Source organism: Prinia subflava, chromosome 1 (genome assembly GCF_021018805.1).
Source record: "Prinia subflava isolate CZ2003 ecotype Zambia chromosome 1, Cam_Psub_1.2, whole genome shotgun sequence".
NCBI lineage: Eukaryota > Metazoa > Chordata > Aves > Passeriformes > Cisticolidae > Prinia > Prinia subflava.
Window position 1 is genome coordinate 107,774,831 of NC_086247.1, and position 26,434 is coordinate 107,801,264.

The 26,434-nt window shown below is 35.2% G+C and overlaps 1 protein-coding gene across 8 annotated transcripts in view; it reads right to left on the reverse strand.

Annotated features, from left to right (window-relative positions):
* The window catches only part of BBS9 (Bardet-Biedl syndrome 9), a 282,244-nt gene that overhangs the window by 145,869 nt on the left and 109,941 nt on the right, over positions 1–26,434 (reverse strand). For all 8 annotated transcript variants that reach the window (XM_063406699.1, XM_063406751.1, XM_063406725.1 and 5 more), the window contains one exon: positions 11,981–12,163. In XM_063406699.1, coding sequence (XP_063262769.1) covers positions 11,981–12,163 — 183 coding nt within the window. The remainder of the gene's footprint in view (positions 1–11,980; positions 12,164–26,434) is intronic.

Here is a 26,434-nt window from a genome sequence, read left to right on the forward strand (position 1 = left end):
GGGTACTGAGCAGGTAGTACCCACACAGGCACAGACCATCAGCAAATTTGGCCAGGAGTTTGCTGTGGTACCAGTCTTGCTAACTCATATTCTTCAAGCATATTCTATATTTATAACTTATCTCTTTGTCCCAAAGAGGAGATAAAGCCATAGAAGCCATCAAGTAGGTATGCAATATCTGCCTGTGCTGTCAGAAATGGAAATGACCTTCCTTGTGAGTGCCCCTGAAAAATTACAGCTAAAAAAGATTTGATAAAGCCTTTAGGAGACCTTTGGAAAAGAATCAAAATAAAAGAAAAGAAAAAGGCAAACCAATAGACTCAATACGTATTTAGCACTCAGAAAAAAATACAGCAAAATATTACTGAAGTCTTAATGTATTACATCTGAACAGTGTCAAGAGAGTGTATTTTTTAAGAAAATGTTCTCTAAAAAAATTATTCTTGATTGAAGAGTTATCCTTGTAACAATATAAAACCAGTTTTATTTAACTTAATGCATTCAAAACATTAGCCGCTGGAATCTTCTACAGTTCATTTTTTCATTTAAAAAACCCAAAGAACCAAAACCCCAAACACCCCCCTCAAAAAAAAATCTCAAAAAAACCCACGGAAAAACCAAACCAAAAGCACCTCCACTTATATAAATAACAAAACCCTTCCACTGGGATAACTAAAAAACAGGGAACTGGCAAAATCCTACAGATTCGTAGAATTCAAGTCTGATGAAAATCCAGACAAATGACTCAAGCTTAAATACATTCCAAATCTATTAAGAAGGACAAATGCCTAAGAAGAACATTTGTATTGAGCACATGATAGAAAAATCACTATTGAAATTCTTATGTTAAACCCACCATCTCTAGTCAGGTCTTTCTTTAAATCATTTATGATGCATAATGTTTATAATATTAACTGATCTGACTTTGACTTCTACTGCCATTTAAAGAAATTTGGTTCTAATAGGAATTCACAGATTGATGAAAGCAATACCAGAGTGAGGACATACTTGAACATCCCAGACAAAGTAAGAGACAGAATGACCAAAAGAAAAAAAAAAAAAAAAAAAAAAGAGTATGAGATGTAGTTCTAGAAAAATAGCTCAAAACAGTAAATGAATCAATTTCACTTTAAATCATGGAAACCATCCTTATTTGTGAGATGGCATTCTGAAGTCAACCTGCTGTGAAGAGCTACATTATAGGCATTATGGACGTTTAAATCTTATTAAGGGTTTGGACTTTGCAAATTTGTCTACTCCAAACAACAATTTATTTAAAACACAAGAAATAAAAGCCAAACAAGTGACAAAAGAAAAGGCAAATCTCGGAGAAGTACAAGGTTACATCTTGATAACTCTGACCACAATATGAGCAATCAAGCTCTGTAGGGATCCTGGAACAATAGATATTTAAGGTAAAAGCTTGAACAGTCTATGAAGAACAACAAATAAAAGACTATAGAAAGGAATCAAGGCTTGTACAGGAAACTGTATGAGATCTCTTTACAATATTTATCAAACTGGTAGGGGTATAGCAGAACAGATCTGTGCAGAGTTATTTAATATTAAGTATTTATGCTAGCAACTATTTTCCAGCTACTTAAAAAACATGTAATTCAAATACTAGTCTCTCACATTGTGAGGTTAACAGACTGCAAAAATCAGATTTAGCAAAAATCCCTTGTGGGGATAAAGTGGGTTCATTTAAAAGTCTATCACAGACACACTTGTAATTCCTGCACAGCTGTGCTGTAATTGCCAGTCATAACAGAAATAGCAACTTTATGTGTTCTGTGTAAAAATATTTATTTAATAGGAACTCCAGCAGCATAAACAACTTCTACAAGAAGTTTTCATTTTTTTCATCCTACTTGATAAACATATATTGGTAGCCTATGGCAACCTCACCTGAGAAAAATCTCTATGACAGATTCTTTGCTGGAAAGTACTCTTGCCGTTTAAAAATTTAAATTTCTCTAGTATTTTTGTCCTCTGAAGTTCAATTCCCAAACCAGCAAACCCTTCTGCATTAAATGTAAATATAGTTTTTGGAGTATTCTATTCTATGGACATTTAACTTCAAAACAAGATTTGCCAAACTCTCCGTCTATAGCATCTTCAGATATGGAAAGAAAGTTAAAAATGCATATGGCTTAATAATCAAAATAGTGTTTTTTAAATTATCTTATAGAATACGTGATATTTTTCTTTTCGGAATGGTGCTCCTAAATTAATCTAACAGAAAAATCAAACTGCAGAAGAGCAATATTAAAAGCAGTGGGTGTTTTAGAAATCTAGCAAAGTAAGCATTCCTAAATAAAGGTTCTGAAAGCTGCACGCATGAGGATGATTACCTCTATCTTTTCAGATTTCAATTTATTTTTACTAGTCAAACTCTGAGCAAAATCCTACTCATATAAACAAGTTATGGTTATCAGCAGTTCTAGTGTTGTCTGTATTAATGAAACTGGTAACATGATCAAAGAGTGTAAGAAAGCAAAATGTGTAAGAAAGCAAACTCTTTGTGGGGATCATAGTCATAATATTTCTAACACTGCTTAAGCCTCAGATACTTTTGAGATTAGCAGTTTACTCTGTGGAAAGCGCATGGTTCACCAAAAACTTATATACTAGGATGAATATAGATGATGGTTTCATTAGCTCCTCCACTAAAATTTAACCTCTGTATATGCAGCCAAATTTCCATATGGCCTGCATCCTTTCGCATTGGATGTTCTTCATTTGCACAGAAAGACTTTCAAAACTGGGTTAAAATTGGATTAGAATTAGATCAGTAGGCTTCGTCTTGACAAGTAATGAGTCTGTCTTATTCAACTCTTCTTTCAAATTTTCTCATATCTCAAAATTGGAGGAATACAGAATGCTTCCTAATACCAGGTTTGTTGACCTTTTTTCTGGGCAACAGTGGTCTTGTAAGAGTGGGTAATCAACAGGGAAAAGGGCATATTTCTTCAAAAGATAAATTCTAACTATATAATTCTACAGTTATTCATCTAGTAATGCTTATTTGTTGTAATATTAATGCATCTTATCTGGAATAGTGAAAGTTCATACACTTCATGGGTTTCTGTAGACACTATTCCCCAATCCTGAATTTTTGAGTGATTTTTTTCATCTTAATTTTCTTTTTAGCTTGACTTCTTACAACCATTGATCCCTTCTGGGAAATGATGAAAGAAACTGTTGTAAACACTACATGAATTGAATGGCTTGACTTCTTTTGTTGCCAGCTTCAGACGTCTGTTGTTTTGATTTTTAGCACTGAAATCATCAACACTTCATATTTCTTTTCCTCAATAACTTTTCACCAGTTAGGAAAACTGAGGTGCTATTTGGGTCTTGAAGAGATTGTCAAAACTGTCTGCAGCAAGAAGACACAGCAGGAGTTGTGCATTTTGCTGAAGAATGCTACACATCCAGCAATAGGTCTGCCATATGTGAACTCTACAATTAGGTCCAGCAAGATAATTTTTAATATGAGGAAAAGGAATCAGATCTTGTTACACTCAGCCTGGAGGAAAAAAGTAGATAAAGTATATGCTAAAACAAGGTTATTGAAACTTCTCATTGCATCTCAGCCCATCATACTTCATTTTTATATCACTGATATTCTTGGAGAGGAACATTTCATCTTTCACTATATCTTTTATTAGGTTACCAATACACTATGCTATGAAATACTGACAAATAAGATTGTGTTTCCAGAACCTGGGAAATATGGAAGCACACACATTAAAACATTTTAAATCCGGAAAAAAAAATTTATAAAGTTTTTTTCCTATTTAAATTCTCACATTAGTTTAGATCTACACACCACTATCTTTAAACTCAGCTCTGTTGCTTCAAATTGTGGAATTTCTATTCTCCCAAAATGCACAGTTGAGGACAAAGAGGATAGTGGTAAACTGGACTTGCACATTTATTTGGATTTTTTGTTGGTTTTTTTTCCTACAACAGTATCTTAAACAAAGTTCATTAACTCCTCCACTGTTTGTACAGATTTGATTTATAAGCTGTTTTACTTTTGAGGTATCTAAACCATATTTTTGGCTTTTTCAAACTTTCACTTCATTGAAAAATTCAGGAGAGGATGAAGGACATAAATTATGCAATCTTTATGCACCTTTAATCTGGCCTATTTTAATGTAAGTCTCTCACTACCTGTGGAAATATGAGAGAATACTGGCATATCATTCTTATTCTAGGAATTAAGACAAAGCATCTTGCAATTAACAAAAAGAGAAAAAAAAAAAGAAAAAATGACTACTCTGAAAGTCATAATTAAAAAAGTGGAGTTTTTTTTCTAGGATCTTCTAACAAGATGAAAAATTCATATGACATCTTCTGCATGATAGCCTTATCTACCTATCTCTATCGATGTGACATAATATCTTTTTAAATTCCAGTAGACAGATTATACAACAGCACACCATGTGAACAACAGCTATAGCTTATCTAGTAATGACCAAAAAATGCTACATGATTGCAACTTAGAAGCAAGAACAACCATCAACAACTTCAGAACAAAAAGCAGTCTCACCACAAATGGTTCCCCCCGACTTTGCTCAAAAAACAAAGATTAGCTTGGTGATTAGGTCTTGATACACCCTCTCAGAAACATTTCTGACCATGAGATCTAAGGAAAATGATGAATTAAGCTGCATACCATTGCTACACGTTCAATATAAACAGAGAGCTCAACAAAATTATTGGGAGTAACTCATTTTCTCAGAAAATGTCGTGAGGTATGGTTAGATACAATGCTACTAACATAGCACTATAGTATTTATAACAAAAGTATCATAGTTTTGAACTGATGCCAGACAACCCGAAAGTAAAATCAACAATTAATATGCAATTTTTACTTCTATAAACCCTGTCCTATTAGGAAACAAAGGTCATAATCTAATGATACTGAAAAACAGATCTGTTGTTTCGGTATACAAGCAATCCCACTTGAATTTTCCAATTAATCATTAATCCCATTACATTTCTAATATACCAGTACAGTACTGATGAATACACAATCATAGAATGGTTTGGGTTGGAAGGGACTTTCAAGATCCTCCCGGTCCGTAGGTAGGAACACCTTCCACTAGACCAGGTTGCTCAAAGCCCCATCCAAGCTGGCCTCGAACACTTCCATGGATAGGGGGTACACAACCTGTTCCAGTGCATCACCACCTTTATAGCAAATAATTTTTTCCATTATCTAATCTAAATCTAACCTCCTTGACCTTACACTACATGCCCTTGTGAAAAATCCCTCTCTATCCTTCTTGTAAACCCTTTTACTAGAAGGCTGCATATCAAGAGTCTGAGGATCTTCCAATTAGGACACAATATCAAGGGAATTCTCCACTGACAATAAACTTCTTTAAAAGAAAAAAAGAAAAGCAAAAGAGCTACTGATTATATATATTAGGTGTTAAGACCCTTTGCTGAACAACATTTCTGTAATTACTGTAATGCTTCACTCTTGTCATTAAGCAGTTTAGATGACAACTGATCTGAACTCCTGGTATGCACCACATACTCAGTAATTACAACTACACTAAAATGGCTCTTTGTACCTGAACTAGACAGATTACCCTAACAAAGAGAAAGTTTAGAGGTCCCCATCATGATATTACATAAAGAAAAATGTCTGATAACAGAAGCTTATTTAACTTATCAAAGAGTACATCTCTTGGGACAACTGCAGTACTTCACAGGGTATCCAAATTACCTTAAAAGGAGGCAATATATGCTGGAAGCAAACTAATCAAAGCAGAGCATAGTTCTGCCTTGACTAATTTACACCAAGAAATAAGATTCCTAAGTAGGTCTCTGCTTACAACAGAGACAGTGCACTGAAGATTAGCTTCAGGATCTCCAATACCAGCAGAAAAAACAAGACGAATGCTCAAGATTAATTATCAAAATTTTTAATCAAAATACACATAACCAATAGATATCTCAGATTATCCATTAGCATAAGGTTTTTACCAAAGCTGAGTGCTTGTTCTAACTTGATAAATTTTCAGGGAATACAACTAAACAAGACAAGAATACAACAATAGTTTCTGTCCTTTGAATTTTGACAATTCATAATGCATACCAAACCTATTTCTGCATAATTTTGTTTAAATCAATTTTATGCCATCTGGAAGAAATAGAGAAAGCTTTGTTTTTTGAAAGCCATTACTATTGCCAACCACCAGAAGCAAGCCAGTTAAAAAAATTAAAATCTTCCAGCCCTTCTTATCAAATACCAGAAAAACAGCACAAAAATTTGAAAATACAACTGGGCATAGCTTCTTTTGATAATCTTTTGAAGTGGAAAGTATCAGATAAAGATATATTGTAGATTTTCAGTAATCCATAAAGGTTTCCAACAGACCATATCAAGCATTTCTTTCTCAGACCAATAGAATATTAAACTTTCCTATTCTACACAGAGAATTCACTGTGAGGAATCACATGAATTAAGCTACAAATGAAGATCACTAGATAGTGGTGCAATTTGTCTTCAACTTGGTATTGTTGCTATAATCCATTCAGTCTTCTCAGTAAATAAAATTAACTGCAGAAAGAAAATTATTACTAGACATTTAAAAGAACTGTGATAGCGCTTGCAGCAGTGGTAAGATCACTTCTTTAGTCTTCAAATTCCCTCTTTTTTCCAAGTTAATTAACATTTGATCTTCTGTGTTTAGACCTTCTAATATTGTCAAATAATCAGTTTGAAACCCTGCTTTTAAGGATAACAAAAGTAGAAAGAGTTGCAGTAACTTAGTGGTTTTACAACCACGTGTCCATCTGTCCACCTACTCATATTAAGAGTGACTGAGAGAGCTGGGGTTGTTTAGCCTGGAGAAAAGGAGGTTCTGAGGAGACTTTATCACACTCCAACTCCCCAAAAGGAGGTTTTAGCCAGGTGGGAGGTGGCCTTTTCTCCTGCACAATCAGGAACAGGACAAGACAACAAAATCTCAAGATGCACCAGAGGAGGTTCAGGATGGATATCAGAATGGGCTGCCCAGGGAAGTGGTGGAGTCAGAATCCCTGGAGACATTCAGGAAGCGACTGGATGTGACAAAGGTTGGACTCCAGGATCTTGAAAGTCTTTTCCAACCTTAAAGCTTCTATGATTCTAGTTCTCTCTGGTATACTCTGGTCCTCTTGAAAGCAGGCTAGCAGGCAGAGCACTGATTTCGGTATCAAAACATACCATAAAACAATGTTTGGGGTACTTGAACCATGCTCTCTTCTCTTATTGTCCAGCTGGATCACATACACACACATGAGCAAAGTACATTGACAAGAACCAGGCACCACTACTCCACTTTTAACCTTTCTCCCTAATACAGGACTTTCCCTGCCCAGGGAAGAGTGGCAATCTTATTTCTCCACCTTCTCCTCCTCACTTGACAATCTTACGTTACTCTGAACAAAACTAAACTTCAGGCTGAGACTGATATTTTGTACTGAAAAATTATGGGGTTTTTTGGCAAAAGCTGAAAGCACCTTCCTTTCATTTTGGTGATTAAGGGTTTAAAACTTACTAGCTTTTTGCCCCCATTTCTTTTAGACTTAGATGCTTCATTGTACCAGAAGAGTCTTTCTCAATGATTCTGTTGCACGGCATTGATTCAAATGGGAAGAAAACATATTTATTAGTTTTGGTCATTAAAAAAAGTTATTCAATGTCATTTAATGTAATTTTCCAAGCTGGAAAAAAGGTAACAAATTTCATGTGTTTTTCTCTGTTAAAACGCAAATCTGCAGATGCATCATCCACCTTGTTTCTAAAAAGGAGGAGGGGAATAAACAATGTATCTGCTGTAAACTTGTCTGTTCACAAAAATAAAGAATACAACCATATGGAAAACTGGTTCCAAGCTATCCGTCCTCACAGCCCACTGCTTTGCAGTGGTTTCGTGGGATTTTGTTTGTGTGTTGGGTTTGGGGTTAAAATTAAGAAATTTTAACTAAAAGATAATTTGTACTAGCCCATGGCAAACAAGAAAATACTAAATATTTCAGCCTATTTTTAAATATTTCATTCTGGTACACAGTTGGAGCTTTGCATTTAAAAAGTGGTTAAAAAAGACAAATGGAATATAGAAAATCTAAGGCACAAAAAATTAATTCCAGATGATTTGTTACGTGATCAAGAGCTAGGCTGGATTAATAACAAGAATTAAAGTGACAATTTCCAATAAATTCTAAAAATTGGAGTTCATAAAAATTACTCTTGCCAAAGATGCAACTATTAGCTCAAAGCTTCAAAAGTACTAGATAGGAATGGAAAAATTCAGAGAAATTTTTTTCTAATGTCAGTCATGACAGAATTAATCCTGGTAGAATTACAGAAACAACCTTACCTTTGATTTTAGGAGTTTAATCTCAGTAAAGCAGTCTTTCCACAAAATGGTATTTTTTACATTATTCAAGAAGTCAAGAGTAAAACACATCTGCTATTATGCATAAAACCAAGCAGTCTACCTAGTCTTTTCCAAATGATCTTCCCTTTTTCTTGTCAATTACATTCAGATCATCTTCTTACAGAAAGCAAAGACACTTTTGATAGTAACTCCTGTGACTTTTACAGGCACTTCAGGAGTTTTTTCTGACACTGTTTCTTTTTCATCATTGCCTTAAAGTATATTTTTCAACTTTATCAAGTCAACACTGTGAAGGGGTAAATTTATAGTCCCTAACGTAAGTTAATTACTGTAAATCAGACAGTCAATTAAAATATGCATTTCATCCTCAGGCATATTTTTCTTTCAAATTAGAACTTCAATAACATCTTAAGATCTAATACAGACATTTACTCAGTTGGTATGACTCCAAACATAAATAAAGAGAGATGGAAATGTACTTCCTCAACACCAGTTTATAGCTGTTACTATTAACTATAGTAACACAAATGTGACTATGACAAGCAAGGAATGATTCTGAGCAATGAAGCACTTGTATGTCATTATTTGGTAACATCAGGAGAACTATGAAAATATTTACTCTTCAGTAAAGTTGCTGTTGATGGGTGTACTGCCAAGGGCTCTCCATCAGTCTTAAAGTCAGAATGTTTGTATCGACAGACATATTCTCCCTTTGTAGTGCCTTAAACAAAGAAAGCATTAATACCTTAATGATCAGGCATATGAGCCATCAGTCAATCCAGACGCCATCCAACCATTATATCAAAACTACCCCGTGTAGCATGAACCCTTTGAACCCTTTAAGTTAGCCTGGACAAATTCCCTCCTCTCCCAAATGGATTTCCTATTGTAAACATATGCTTTATCACAAATTCAGCTTTTTTCAAATATCTTTTTCTGTCCAGAAAACTCAGCTTGGCAAAGGATAGTCACTGAAAAACACCTCTTAGAAATGTGGGAGGGGGGGTGTTAACTTCAGATTTTATACTACTTCAAATTGTTGTCAGTCCCTGTAACAAGATAATAACAAATATGTTAGGCCAGGAGAACAGTGACCAACTCTCCTGGAAAAAAAGAATTGTGTAACAATCTCTGGTACATTTTTTAACATTATTAACAAATCATGGATTCTTTTGTCTCCAAAAGCACCACAGTAACAAAGTACATTGGACAAAACCACACCTAATTTCCCTGCAACTACTTTTCCTCAGTTTTGGCATCAATTTCTTAGTGGCTTCATTAGCAGGATGAGGTAGCTCATTTATCACACTGAGACCTGAGAAATCTCATTCAATTTCTGATGCTACATTTCTACAACTGTGCAGCATTCATGAAACAATCACTGAAAGAGAGGAATGTCCTTGTATTTCCAACACTGAACAAACCTTTCAGTCTGTTTTATCAAAGTAGTGCTATTTAGGTGTTAGACGTTTACTGTCAGAAACAAAATATGATGCCAAATATCTGTTACACACAGAAAATATGCCAGTTTGCAGTATTTCTTCCACTATATCTTTGTAGACAAGAAAACCCAAATTTTATATGTTCTTAGACAAAAGTTTGCAGCAACAGAATCCATTTAGCAGTCTGAAAAAAAGTGGTGCCAACACAATGAGAACAGAGAATGCCATGTTCATGTTTGATAAATATGTAACTGAAGTGGTTGCCAGGTCTAGAAAACAAGATACAATATGTTCTAAATGAAATGGCATGTATGAGAATAATGTTGATGTTATGGTAAAAGAGGCATTTCTTTTTATGTTAACAGTGTACTGCAAACATTTCCCATTTTTAAAGAAAACATTTCCATAGTTTAATGCTAACAAGGCAGAAAATATTCTGGAGATGTAGACTGCATCCAAACTATCTTCTAACACATTCCCTCCAAATAAAAATACAATAAACCATCATGCAGAATTGTTTGAAGAGTAAATAAAAATTCTTCAGAGTATTTTCTTTCACTAGTGTTCTACTTCACTGCTTACAAGGAAACCTGAACACCAGCTAGGAGCTTCTGTCTGTAAATATAATTTGTTTGTCAGAAGATTTCCCCATTCCCTGCCTAAGCTTCTTAAATTACATTCAGATTTCTGTGGTACTATAACAACTTCAATATGGCACATAATTCAGTATTTTGTAAAGGTTTTGTTTCTATTTCCACCTCCAGTTATTGTTGGTTTACATTTTTCATCCTGTCTGCTCTGCAGGATATACATCCTTGCAACACTTATGTGAAGTCTTACAGCTTCAACACAGAACATTGTTAACCTCCACGTTAAACCACAGCAAGATATAGGCTGAAGCAATTTCCTGCATTACAGGCTACAACAAATTGTACCATATTTTATCGAAATTTGCATCAAAGCAACCCAACTCCTGATGGAAAAATAAAAAGTAGTCATGTAAAAAAAACGTTTGTTTGGGCTTTTAGGAGATTTATAGGAACTTTCTTTGAATTCAGTTCATGGGAATGCACGTTTGTCAGTTGTGAAGCTTGATTTTCCAAGTTTAAATGAGGACTAAATCCAAAACAAATCTCAACAAAACTGTTTGCTTTGCCTGCTATGAGTCAATATCATGTAAAATGCCAAAACACTTTTTGCCCCCCTGGTGGAAATGGCAGAAGACCCTAGATTCACTTGGAACCCAGCACAAGCTTTCCAAATGACCACAAACCATTCTAAGTATTCCAGGTATGCACCAAAATCTGGATTCACTGTACATTGCAAAAACCCTGTGCCAAGCACGAAAATTAAAATTAATGTGCACTTAAGATAATTCTTGAAACTAACTGGGGATCAACTCTTAATTGAGTTGAGAATATTCTTTAATTTTACTAAAGTAGTGTTTAGCTATGGACCTGAGGTGCGGATATAAATAGCATTACTTTTCTTCACAAACCATCCTCCAGATTTTATACATAATCTTACCTGGTCACACTCATTAAATCAAAACAGAATTAGCAAGACATCTACAGAATGCAGAACTATACAGAGCATGGTTTGGGACACAAGGAAATTGTCTATTCACACTATTTTGCTTAGATAACTCCCATCCATTATATAAACCACCGCAAATACACTGAGGACAAAGTATGGCAAATGATTAATAGACTTAAATGTATGTACTGTATTTGCTGTGTGTACCTTTTATATTTCTTTTGGAATATGGACTTGCATGTTATAGAGCATTTATATCAGAGTCTTCAAAACCTGGGGGTATTATTCTGTTTGTCCTAACTACAGGACAGAAGGTAAATTTATGTGAGACACTCCTGCTTGGCTTGGTAAGGAAAGGTTAAGCAGAATTTAACTGGTATCACACATATCCTCTATTGAAACATTCTATAGTCTACTCCTACTTTTCCACTTTCCTGTGAAATCAGTGTCGTTTGCATCAAACACCTTACTTAAGGCTACTTAAATTACTTCAAAGGACAGTCTTCAGGAAAGTACAGGGAGAAATACTGAAATTTATGGGGTAAAGCTCTGTGAAAGAGCATTTTTCAAGCAGCTCTTACAGATTCTTACCAGCTCTTGTGTATCTTCTGCTAATGGCAAAAGTGTAGCTTCCAAAATAGCAGTTTGATCAGTGCTGAGCTTCTGCCACAAACTAATCAGCATAATCACCAGATGGGTGGCACTTTTCAACTTTGCAAATGCCTGGAACATGTTGGCTTGATTTTCTTCTGCTGCATCTGCTAGAGCTATTACCTGCAAAAATTACAAACATCTGTTAAATATACTTTTACCATTCATGAACACTCAATACTGAAATTACCTTTGGCACACTCTTGTTTTCCTTTAGAAGATCCTGAGGAATTCTGTTTTCCATAAACACAAACCACAGAGTATTAAATGAGTTATCATTTATCTAGATTTTTCTTTTGCATACCCAAGGCAATTTCAAGCCCATATGGCAACAGGATTAATCTATCTAGTACAATCAGTGTAGCAAGGATTTTGTTTAGAGCATATTTTTAAGGCATTCCTGAAATTAATCCCCATCATATCACATAATACGTGACAACAAACTAATTTTCAGGTTTATATCACACACTAATCTCCTTATGACCAGTAAGCCTACTGTATTAATCAAAAACAACACATTCATTTTATGCTATTAAAAAGGCAGCATATAATTATTTCCATTGGAACACAGCTGCCATCTGTTATTTTATTAACTCTCGTGTCTCTCCATGTTTTGCCCTAGTTGCTTCAACTTTTATGCCAAAATGTAAACATTATGGATCATGTATATGAAGGCAATATCACTTTAAGTACCAGACATTATGAAAGAATTTTCAAAATAAAATAAAAGTAACAGATTCACTTCTAATATGGTAAGAGTTTTGCTGAGTACTTCAAGATGGGGAAAAACAGAAAAGCTATTACATGATACTCTACTTGGTTCTGAAATACCTTGTCATTGGATATAATATTGTCCACTCATAGCACTAAAAAACCCCAATATTTTGAAAAATATTGCAACTAACATCTTCATTCTTGAAATAGAATGTTTAGGCATTTTCCATCACTGGTAAAAAGAGAAGATGACAGTGATTTCAATATGCAATTGCTATATGACAAGAGACTTTTCACAGTACTTGCACTGGAGTACTTCAAGCAAAGGAAATGTACACAGGTTAGGGGTTCATCCTGGGTGAACCCAGCTAAGAAGACCTGTTCTCAGGGGTGCCATTACACCCACATGCTACTCAAATAACACTTAGTTTACAGAAACATCCATATGCTACTCAAATAACACTTGGTTTACAGCAGCGTTGATTATCTGATTGTTATTTAAATCTACACAAAGCACGTCTCTCAACCACCTTCCGTTTGTTTATCTGCAAGATGGGGTAATAGGTGCTTGACTGGAGTTGTAGAAAGCCTCACAGAAAGGCAGTTAAAGTGTAAATTAGTATTACAACCTTGTAAATTTGTATTACAAGTAATACAAATTAGTATTAGTATTGTAGTATTACAACTACAAATTTTACAAAGTAAAATTTGCAGAGCCTGGTCCATTAACATTTTGGCAACAGCAGGAAAATGAAAATACTATATGATGCATCTTCAGCCGTGAAAGAGAGCCAACCAGCTGTTAGCATTTGGTGGAGGAAAACTATTTTTAACCTGCAATGCTGGCATTAGAGATGTATGTGTGTTCCCTCCAAGCTCCCATGTGACTGGGAAGATAAAGAAAACAGAATTTTAGGGAACTATAAATATGAAACATTTCAAACAAAATGTGTTGATAGCTTTTGTTTTAGATTTTAAAATGTAATCCTTCCAAGTAAAGCAGCGAAGCCACAGGACACCCTTGAGTCCAAACCCTACATAAATCAGAGCCAAGTAACAAAATAAACAAACAAAAAACCCCAGCTAACCACGTGAAGGAGAACCAAGAAATTAATCCCAAGCAGTGAAAACCAACATAACATACTTTGGTCAGAGAATAGTAATAATATCACCGATATGTCACCTGATGCATTTGTGTTGGCATTCAGCTGTCCTGACCAAAGCCTTGATGCTTTCCACACCTTATATGTTCTACACAAGGTGAAGTTCCCTATCACAGTCACTTTCCAAGAGTTCTGGGTGACAAAGCTACCTTATAAGCACCATACTATGTTGCAACCTACATCAGCTGTCCAGTAATTGTATGCACTGTACAGCTTCATCTTTCTGAGACAAGCAACAACAGTAAAATCTTCCTCAGTCTAACAGTGGCCTTCAAATACCTAATCTCTTCCTGTCCAATATACAACTGAAAATCTGGGAAGAACAATGAATGAAGATGAATTTAACATGCTGATGAGGTGTGCTCATTCACTGGCATGCTTCCTATGTCATCACTGGTTGGGATAGTACAGTTCAGAATTCCTAGCAAGGTGCCTGTACCCTACTGTGGATAATGTTCAGATGATATTAATTTTGCTGAAGATCCAGGCAAATAGAGTTACCCTTGTGTGACAACTACCTGAACCCCACTTACACAGTAAAGACTACTTTCCAGAGTCATTCATAAATTCCCAGGTGATTTCTCACTGTGCGCTGTATTTCAATTGACACTCTCCTATGTACTTCAGAAATGCAAACAGCATAAAGAGAAGTAACTGACATGGCCTTTTACCTTATGGAGCCTTCATTTTAGGGTACGTTTTCTTTCCATGGTATAACCAGGAATAAAGGAGATGCTCCCCTTTTTGCAGGCTCTAGGTGCAAAACAAATATCCCAGTCCTCCCAAACAATGCCTGATGTACCAAGTTCATAACTTATTTTGAAAGCAGTTTCATAAAAACCCTTAAGAAGAACTATTAAAAGTTTTTCTTTGGCACAATATTCTACTGTTCTCATACACAATAATATAAGGCAAATGTTATAAAAGTGATAGATCTAAGTTTCTAAAGGAGAAGTGCAGTCTTTAAGAATTGCAGCTCACTGAAACTTAGCAATTAATTCTTTAGATAACTGCATATACACAAGTTCTGCTTTATACTTGCAGAAAAACCAAGGAGGGGGAAAAAATCACTTCCAAGTATAAATTATTCTTTTAACAGATGAAGTGGCCCAATACAGCTTTCTGAGATCTGGAATATCCAGGACACAGGACAATACAATATGAATTACCACGCTATAATGCAGGCACATACAGACACAGTAATTTTTAGAAAGCCTCAAGACTAAAGGTTCCTTGACAATACATGGTTACACAGTAAATGATTGATAGGAGGAGGAGAAAAAGGGAAATCTTTTATCATGGAGTAAAATTACTCTAAAAATCTCCCAGGACATGAGCTACAAATTTTAGAAGTGTTCTGGGGCTCTTCATTCAAACCCTTGCAGAATTTAGGAATGAGTAAGTTTTAACAACATGACATTCATGTTTTTAATCATTTTATTTTCACATGAACATCTCTATTTATATTTTGTAATATTTGAGAAAGATAAAGGATCTGTACCCTTTGCAATCTGAGATTCTAGTCTCTTCAGACTCATGACTCTCTGTAATTTCCTAATTTTGTTTTCAGTTCTCAGAGTAGCTGTTCTCTTTCTTTTCTTCTTGTTCTTCTTTTTCTTCTTCTTCTTTCTTTCTCTTTCTTGTTCTCTTTCTTTTCTCTCAGAAAACGTCTCCCTGTCTCACTTTTTCACAGGATAGGTAGGAAAATACATTGCAACTGACAGTCTCAAATGTACCTTACATATAAAGATTTTAGACCAACTGGAAACTATTAAGTAAAATGTCCATCTATATTGCATAAGACCTATCATTGCCTACTTAACATTTTTCTTTCTTCTTCTTTAACATCACAAAGCTTTCAAACAAAAAAAACCCCTAAAAATAAGTTTTTCAAACTTTCTTTCAAAAATATGTGAAAGGAAAGTATCTGATGCAGGAATTATTTAAGAAATACTAAAATAGTGTGGAAGTACAATATTGAGCACATTTTTAAAACTGATCAAAACTTGCTTTTATGTTATATTATTTTTCAATTTTTTCTGAACAGACTCCTACTCTGTTCCAAAACACATAACTACAGAAAAGTGAAGGCCAATTAAGTTATTATGAAAACATACTGTAAAAAAAGAAGTGAGGAATTACTCTCTAAACAAAGATCATGTTTAATATTTTTACTAAATTTTATATTCACAGTTGCAACTGTAGAGCTGAAATCCAGATTTTTTTTATAATCTTGAGAACTTCATACCCCAGCACTATTACAAGGATTTAACTTCAATAATTTCCATGCATAGAGCATTACAAGTGTTTTCAGCCTTAAGTGTTTAAGCAGAAAGATGTCTCTCCATGCTTATTTCACTGCTAAGTAGGCCTTGTAAGATGTCAAGCGTTTGAAAACTGTAAACTAATGGTGATGCAAGTTTTAAAGCCAGTCAGAGTTCTCCATCATTAGTGTTAATGTAAGATATTTTTAGGGTATTGTTTAACATCCAACAATAACTTCAAAATTAGTAATGCCTCTTGAAAAAGACTTGCAACACAGTCCACTCCTCTACATGCAGACAAATTTCTTGAGGCAACAATGACCATAATAATGACTCTCCCAGGCTTATTGTAATGATATAAAAAAATACAAATACAAGTTCAAAAATACAAAACACTTTCTTCTTAGCTGGATAGGAAGTCAAAGAAAACTTCAAAAAAGTAAAGGGCAAGAAATGAGCGTGAAGTTCCAGGGAGCTTCCTTTGTGTTGGTAGTATATTTTCTTGGACTCCCTAACACCACTGGGACTAAGAACTCTGCAAGATTTTATGCCATATCCCAAAATGGAGAACAGGAAAAGTGATAGATAATTTGGTCTTCTTTTTTTTGTTTAAATGGAAGGAAACAAACAGCTATTTGCCGCTGGTAAAAAATTAGCCAACTAGTCTTACTGTCATCTAGTTCTAATACATTGGGTTCAGCTTCTGGAATTTTAAAGTAACTTTATTTTTAGCAGAAATGAAGTTTGAAGAAACAGAATTTTAGCATTTAAGGAATAGAGAATTTCTTTACATGTCATCCATAGCACTTACAAGCAACTCTTGTATGAAAAGCTTGTTAAAATTGAAAGACAACACCAGAAATTTAATTATTCTGAAATGAACACAGGAACGATGAAGCTTACAGGCCTCTTCTGGCAATTGTTTTTAGAGAATAATTCATTGCCATAAAGTTAATTAAGCCAACCTCTTACAACTATTTTTAAGCAGAATTAGATCTTCATAAAGCAGGATGTTAATGAATATAAAGCAGGAAAAAATGGAAACCCCGAGAAATGCTAATTATGGCTTTGTCATTGCTATTGAAACAGGACATTTACTATTAGTCTCACCCTTTTCCACAATTTAGAGAAGGAAATACAACTCAGTTGCCAACCTAAAACAAGTTGTAACAACATTTTGTTTGTGTAGTTTTAAGAAGTCTCCATAACACATCTTAATTCACACTGGATTTGTAAGCATTCAAATTCAAATCTGTATTTTCTTACAAGCCTCTTTGTTTACCTTAATATATAAAATTCTTAAAACCCTTACTCTAGGAGTAAACTTTTTGGATTTTTTTTTCAAACAGGCAAGTCTCAAAGTTACTTCCAGGACAGAGAAATAGTGATTAGCAGCCTGATTCCCTGTGCAGACCATCTCACTCAACAGCCATTGTGCACAGAGCCTTTGACAGGTGACTAAAGCTTTACAGAACGCGGGCAGAGATATCCATGTCAGAGAGCGATCTTTATCGAGCACTCCGTCACCAGGAGGAATAACCATGGCCCTCTCACAGGGGAGCACTTCTAAACACCGGGGCGCTCCCACAGCACGGCAGTGGCAACGAGAGAGCGCACGTCGGGATTAAGTACCCCAGGCCACAATTACCCGACCCTTATGAGAATGTCTCAGCTTGTGCTAACCATGACTGCAGCTTTTTAAGCTGTGGCACAGGACCACCATGATGACAACAAAGCATCAATTCACTAGACGCCAAATACTCGACTTTCAAGTGAAGCTCAACATGGCCTTGATGAGAGAAGACAGCAGAGACAAAAGACATTGCAGCATGATGATCCATGCGTCATGTGGATGCACACAGCTACCTCCTGAAAACACAGCTACCTCCTGAAAATCTACTGCCCCACTTGATGAACATGAAATTATCACGAGTAACTACTAGAGCAATGTGTGCCTCTGGAAAAAAGAGATTAAGAAAATACTGAGGGATGTCAGGGAAGCTGCGTGATTTTGTTCTCTTCTGTTGCTTCCATGACAGAATTATCACTAACAGGTCTACTGCACCTTTCTAAATTCGATTTTGCCACAAAGCAATATTGTCTACAAGCATAACAAAGGTTGCACATTTTGATGTCAGTCAACTCAAACACTTCACAAGAGCCAAATGTACGTACTGTTTGAGTTCAGAACTCTTTTGAAACTTGAGAAGTACCAAAGCTGTGTCTTATTGCCACAAAACACAAGTGGGAGTGGATTATTGCCACAGAGAATCATGCTGCATCATTTATTTTAATTCTTTCATTTTAAGAACTAATGACAATGATGTCAGTAATAAAATCTTTGGCAATAAAGTAAATGTAATTTCAGCTACACAGCAGCATAGTAGTATGAATATGGTCAGTTCAAAAGGAAAAAAAAAATCTCCGGCTTTTTAATTCTTCTTCTTTAGAATACTCAATAAGAAAATACACCTTTTCTTCAGAAGTCTCTCTCCCCAGCTTCTATCTACACTGTTATAGTCTGAATAGATTTTTTTTTAAATTACTGCAAAATATTTGGTGGGTTTAAAACCCTACGCACCTGAGTGCATTTTCCAAAAGTACTTCATTGCTTATCCTTTCAAACCCAAATTAAAACCCTGATAGATGAATGTCACCCTGTTCCATAAGAATTTTCTATTTTGTCTGTACTAAGTATATAAACAACCTTTCCAGTAAAATCCAAGCATGAAGACCACTTGGTTAGTTCTATTTAAATTAGTACATTCTAATTGAAGTAAGCAAATTTATATTTCTTTGATTCTAAACATGCAGCTCTTCACGTGCATAAATCAATTTCAAATTTTTTCTGTCTTAGCAATACTAATGTAGTGGCAAATACCTAATTGTTCCCACCACTGTTGCCAGTTTACTGCTCATTTTAACACATCTTAGTGCTTTATACTGCTGCCCATCCTTAACTGAGCTTCCTTGTGTAAAGCCATGGGAACAGAAATGAGGAATGAGGAATTCCTTTTGTCTCTGGTGTCCCATCTGCAGTAAGGATTACAGTTAAGACTATTTTAACTTGATTCGTATACTCATCTCTATTTGCTTTTTTTTTCATATGTTATTGGCTTTTTGTGTTTGATTAGGGTTTTGTTAAGGGTTTATTGTTTTTGAGATACCAGATAAACTAATATGGTCAATAGTTGCAATACAAAGATGATTATTTAAATACTTAACACCTCCTCTCAATGGCCTGTCCACAGGTAAATATTGCAAGCAGTTTTGCATATGAGAAATTGCAACTGAATAAAAGTAGCCAATTCTTATTTGGTACTACTATTAAATACCAAGATGGGGGAAAAAATTCTTGAAAGAAGGCTACAAACATGTTTGAAAATATATGTGGTATTTTGCAATACATTGAAAAGTAAGTTCTACATTATAAAATCCAAATTTAAAAGTGATGTTATAAAATTAGTAGCTTATCCAAGTGAAGTAATGTCTGTTACAAATTACATAAAACCCAAGAACACAGTGAGTTGCAATGAATCCTTTACTTAACCCTACAAAACAAAAGTTCTATTTAGGCAAAGGGATGTGCTATATAGCATACAGATATGTCACAGAATCTGTGATAGTCAATGAATGTTGAAGACAGAGTTTCACTGTGAAGCTGTGGTTGAATTGGCAGCAATGTATATAAAATACAGCCAAACATGAGCTAAATGGAGACAAGAGGGCTGAAGAACTGGGTCTGTATCACCAAATACACAGCATTATGTAACGACAACCAAAAAAACTACCATAAGGAAAAAATTTAAACAGCTGAAGTTGCATGCTTTGTATGTTTAAATAAGCTTTGGACCTAAACAAACAGTTTAAAAAACAGGAGATCCAACCCAAAAATTTTTAATTGCCTACCAGTGAAAATTATGGATGGCCAAGAAATCAAGACAAACACGTTAGATTGTATTCCTGCAAAAATTAATGTACAGTGAAGCTCTATGGGTTAAATTAAGGATTCACTGACTCCAGTGGGAGCACTGCATCATTCAGTAAAGGCAGGATTTCATCCTATCAAAGACCACTACTCTCACTGTCAGTCATATGCACCTAATGGGGGAAAAAAACATTTGCAGCATGTTATATATCACATGATGAGAGCAGTTTTAGAAATCTAGAATAAATCCACAAATTATTGCTTCCCAGAAAGTACACTGTGAAACATGTACTAGAATAGTTTCATCTCACATCTATAGCTTATTGTAATAATGAAAAACAAAAATATGTTGACAAACACATCTTAAAAGGGGTAATAAAAACAAATCCAAGTAAAACATAATATTGATATTTTCCCCTCTGTATTAATGAACAGAAAGCTATTTCACCAAATTCTGTTCTGAGACCTTTAACAATAAAAGTATCAACATCAAAAAAAATCAGCAAGCCAGCTGAAGACAGTGAAGTTCTAACCTGAATTCCAAGCTATAACCAATTCCACTTGCAATTTTGGCACTTCTGCTTTATACTGAATTACCTGAAAGAATTTCCAGAAGTCCCCATTCAGACTGAGCTAGTATTTAATTTTAAGTGATTAAAAACATTGTGGTTGATAATACAGCATCTAAGAATAAAAGTAAGACTGAGAATAATTAAATTGAACATACACATTCTGGAAACAAATTCCAAACATAGAAATGAAAGAAAATGGATGGCAGGCTAATTAGAAACTCAGAGTTAACTGTAACACTAATTCCGGGATCTCTCTCAAAAATTACTTTTCTATTTTGAGACACTTATAGACTTTCTCTGTTATTAGTAAAATCTTGAGAACAAATCTTGGACACATCTTGTCCAAATGTGACAGTACATTTGGAAATAAAACAAGCTTCCCAAGTCAAAGTGCAAAGGTCACCATACATGAATTGCTTACTTGAATACTTTCTCTTTGAATTACAAGTTTTCCATAATGTCTTCTATTCTTTTTTTTTACTGAAAGAGACATAACCATTTCCAAACAGAGGAACATCATGATGAAATGCAGGTTTTGTAAAACTTAGTCAAAAAACAGTTTATAAAACTTGAAGAAAATTAAACAAAGAGATTGAAGTTCCAGTCTTACTGAATTTACTAGCAATAAAAAAATTCAAAAGCATCATTTAAGCAAAGTAAAAATTCATTGTTCATTTGAGGTGTTACAACAATAAATTTCACACAAAGAACACTCTTGTGTTTCTCCACAGATGAAGTACAGCACAAATCACAAAAATGCTTGCTTCACAACAATACCCAGCAAAAAACCTTTAGGAACTGCATCCTACTTCATATGTCATTAAACTTCTAAGTCAACAGGCACTGCCATACAAGTACGATTATTTTTAGTAAGGTAGTTTCATTTTCTGGGGACAACACAAGTATTGAAAGACTAAAAATATCCTACTGCAAAGTCACACAGCAGGCAGTCTTAACCTAATAATAAAGCAGCAAAGAGCTCATGATATCCCTGCCTAAATCCCTCAATCTGCAGAAAAAAAAAACCACAAAAAACAAAAAACAAAACAAACAAAAAAAAACCACCACCCACCTGAAGTAACATTACAATGTGTTCAACAGCAAATCTTCAGGTGTTGATGAAAGGAACATATATTTTTAGGTCACCGAATTAGTCGTGCTGCAGATAATGCCAATGATACTCATTCTTCTGCACACCTGGAACTGCATCTTCTAACTCTCTTCTCTCCAAGTGAAGAATTAAGAAAATTCCTACCTGAAATACCCAGCTAATTCATAAGCACAAAGCCTACAGGTACACAACCAGGTGCACTTTTCTTTACATGCACACCTGCCTTAGCCACTCGGACAGTGCACTCAGCCAGGTAAACTTAAGATTTAGAACTTAGGCAGAAATAAAAGAAAATTAAATTTAAAACCAAAACAAAACCACCACTCACCAAAATAAGAAAATGTTCGTCCCCAAAACTGGTCCATTTTATGTTCAAAATAAAATGAGCCACAAAATAAGTGATCATTATAGAGTGTAGAAGTCATTTTATCTGAGGATTATTCTAATGAAGTAAGCATGTCTCATCATAGGCTATGGGTTAATTTCAAAAAACAAAGTGTGTCAATTATATACCCACATACATGCTCGCAGGAGTGAGAATTTACTATTAATCATAACGTTCTATGTCATTCTCCTGCTGCACTTCTAAACATAGCTGAAGTTATATGGCTTTCAGACTTTCATTTCAAAATACAGTATTTAAAGACACACAGTCTCTTAGTCTTTTAGAAATGTCACAAAAAACAATCACAATTGGCAGTAACAGGAAAAGTCCTTCACTCATGTCCTTGGAAATACAACTTTTTACCTACATGCAGTAAGACAATTACTAGCTCCACTCATATCCCTCACTCTTGTTCTCTCCTTAAAATGAATGAAAATACAGAAGAGCTAATAAAGTGTATAATTAAACACCTCCCAGTATGTTTAGCACCAATTCTCTAATGAAAAAAGAGCTGTGTGGCAAACTTAGCAGATTTTGACCTACCTTCACTATCTATTACCCTAGCATGCTGTTAAAAAAGCAAGACAGTTCAGGCCACCTGGAGTTGAGGGGAAGAATCTGTCACCTTTAAAAAGTCTTCGGAATCACACTCAAAAGATTCACAGTTCAACATTACTTCCTAGAAGAACGCCATTTTATCTATGAAGGAAAATTTTGACAAATAGCCTACCATCAAATGCACAAGCCTTAATGCATTTAGGTAACACCTTCCATGCAAACATCTGATTCCTAAACTTCTCCTTTATTCTACCAAGCAGTTAACTTTATGGAGGAGATGGGACAAGATGTACAGTCTTTTTAAAGTCCTGCTAAGACTAAGATTCCCAGTGGGGCTGCTAGAGGTAGGGGCAGCATAGGGTATAGATAGCAAATGTCAGGTAAAATTCAGAGTCTGAAATGTGATAATTAACCTTGTAACTTTTTCTGGTTTGAATCTAGAAAAATCCCTTCATTGTCTGAGCAGAAGTTTAAGGATAATTCTACTGGATATACACTCAATTACGTAGAATGGTAAAGAGCTCGCTTTTCAACACTAATATATAACCACATGCAAAAACACCCCACCAAATTAGTAACAAATGCTCTTCCTGATTTTGGCTGAGATAGGCTTTCTGATAAGAAAAGATTTTGCTAAAAAAATAAAGCTTAAACTTTTCTTGTTCCCTTGATGTAATACAGCTGAAGTTCATGCCCCAGTTCAGTCAAATCTAATAGTTTTAACTTAGCTTCAACTATTACTGGCCATACCAAGATGTATTCAAAAGGGTATTTATGTTTCCTTTATTCTATTGCATCAAAGTTAGAAAAGCTCATCTGGGTACCGTACATTCCAGCCACACTGCGGACCAAAAATCCAGATAAACGTTTTGTCTAGAGAGATGACTAAATAAATTGGCCAAGTATCAGAACAAATTCACTTTGATGTTTTCAGTTGGTGGAGCTCAGAAACATGACCTAAGTTATACAGTTATATCCCCTGAAAGAGTAGCAACCCTCTCTTCCTTTAGCATCTGTCAGAGTAGAAAGAAGGATTTGTTACAGATAAAATGATGGGAACTTAAGGAAAAACATTTGCCTGCTTTCACTTATATTCATGAGCAGTTCATATTCATATCTTTTCCAGGACCACCTCCAGTGCCTGCTTCCACTGTTACCAACAGATGCCTTGGAATCTGATTAGGAGTCCATAAAGAAAGATGGCAGTTGAGACTCACACTGCAGGTCCAGATAGCTGAAATCAGACTGCGTTGACAGGCTCCCTGTGAGCAATTCCCCCTAGAGTGATGCTGAGCCACTTCTCAAAAGTTAATTGTGAAAATATATAACATAGATAATATCTCACATTAGGTAAAGAACAAGCTTCCTGAGCTCCATTGATCATGTAAGGTAGCACACAGCTGGCATGTTGTTAAATGATAGGACTGGAGAGAATTACCAAGGACAAATCCTGTGGAAAGAACTACTGAAGAGAACCTGCTGTGCAGTGATAATATGAACCAAACACAATGTTCTTTACTAAATGGAAAATTCCTAGGGGAATATATAAAACCAAAATAATTTCCCAAAGGAAATAACTCCTTGCAGAGCTTACCATTAAAGGAACTGGAGGAAGAAGTGCCTTCTACCCTAACAGTGCAAAGAAACTACGAGGAACCAGGAAGATACACATTCGTGCTTTCTTTTGGAGCAAATACAAGACCACAGCTGTTTAAAACAGAGTGAGATCCACAAAGACAAATTGTAAGATGAGGTGGCAGGTTTCCCTTAATTTCCTTTATAAAAGAGTGGAGAGACCATTATCCATTTTTTTAACCAAAGAAGGTATCTAACTTTGAGTGTCTTTGATTGCAGAAGACCCTTCTTTGACTCCATTGACTACAGAGAAAATCGAATTTCCCCAGGTGAAATCTGCTTTTGTGAATCTCACTCACCTATATCATAGCAAAGAGTTACCACCTTCTTCAAGGGATATTCATAGATGACCTGTATGTGAAGTCTGTACGAGAAATAGAATCAAAGGACAATTTCGTCTCATCAGAGCAAAACAATTCATTACGAGTAAATGTCTTCCCCTTAACTTTATTCAAACAACCAACAGATTGTAGGCAAGATGTTGTTATGTTTGAGTATTTCAGTGCATATTCTTGTGCCTCAGAACACTGTATCAGGACCCCTTAAACTGCATTGAGGCGGAGGAGATCTTAGCTTTCTTCTTCCCTAAAAAACAGCTCTAAAGGTTGGAGGAGATTACAAATTTTAATTTTTATAATACCAGCTACCCTTAATACAGCATTTATAGGCATGAGTTAGTGATCACCCCTCAAGTGCTAATGAAATGAACGAATGTCAATGCTTTTGCAATACATATGCTTATGAATGGCATTTCCCCCCAGTGTTCACAATAATCCAAAATATAGAAAACAGTCAATTCCACATGATGAGAATGATTTTTCAGATTTCATTAAAAATTACATACGGAATCAAGGAAATATTTGGAACTTAATACTGCACTGAGCATTCAAGGATCTTGCTCGAATTTTTTGTAACTACCAATTTAAGCATAGTAACCAATTTTGTAGGTTAGCTATTCCTAATTTCCTGCACAGACACAGTTCATTAATTCTACTTGAGAAGCATTCCCAGAATTTGACTATCATTGGGAGTTATTTCCACTACTTTTTACAGGCAGGTTTTTCAGTTAAAGGCACAGGTTCTTTCTCATAGTACACACATAGATAATTGTAAATGCACTGAAGCTTCCTCAGGTATCAGTTTGACTCTGCACACTCTGTTGACAAAGTTTTAACTACCACTTTACAGAACTGCTGTACACTACAGTCTGCATATCACTTGGCTGATTAGCATCCCACATCTTATTAGAATGACTGAACTACCTCCATACAGAGCTGTGGTAGAGGAAATAGTTTTTAAAATACATTAAAAACCTGCATCCCTAAGTTAATTGCTTTTTAAAATATTACTCATCTTCAAAAGAGTTGGATTTTGATGATCTTTATGGTTCCCTTCCAACTCAGGATATTCTATGAAAGGTATATATCCTGCAAGCAGCTTTCACTGCTTTTTTCTGGAGTAAAAAATAAAATTATCCCCAAGATCATCAGGTTACTTGGCACTACTTTAAGCCTTCTTAAAATTAGGGAATAGAGCAATGACTATATCACACCACTTATCAGTCCTCCTGCTCTGCACACTAGAGACACACCTCAATAATTCCTTAGGATCAAGTACAAAACTATCCACAATATCATTAGGTTATGTTTTCCACAACTCCTGTTTGACTGGGACAACCAGTCTCCTGTAAATGACTACAGAAGTCTACCCTTCCTTCCTTTATCCATTCTCTTCAATATACCCTCGAAGGATAATAGGTGTCTCGAGGTGCATACACATTAAGCCATCAATTCTCAGTCAAGTCTTCATATGACAGCAAAATTAAAAAAGGAGAATAGAAATAAGATCAAAGCATGTTACATACTGGTATTCATCACAACTTCTTCCTTCCATATATCAACACAATATTAAAGACACAAAATTACCAAAGTTTTCCTTTCTTGTGAATAGTAATATGTTTTAAATCAGCAAAAGCAAGCAGAAAAGTGGTCCACAGAGAAATTAACCACATTTTAGTTCCCTTAAGAAGAAAATTTTAGCACATTTGGGTTTTGATTCATGATC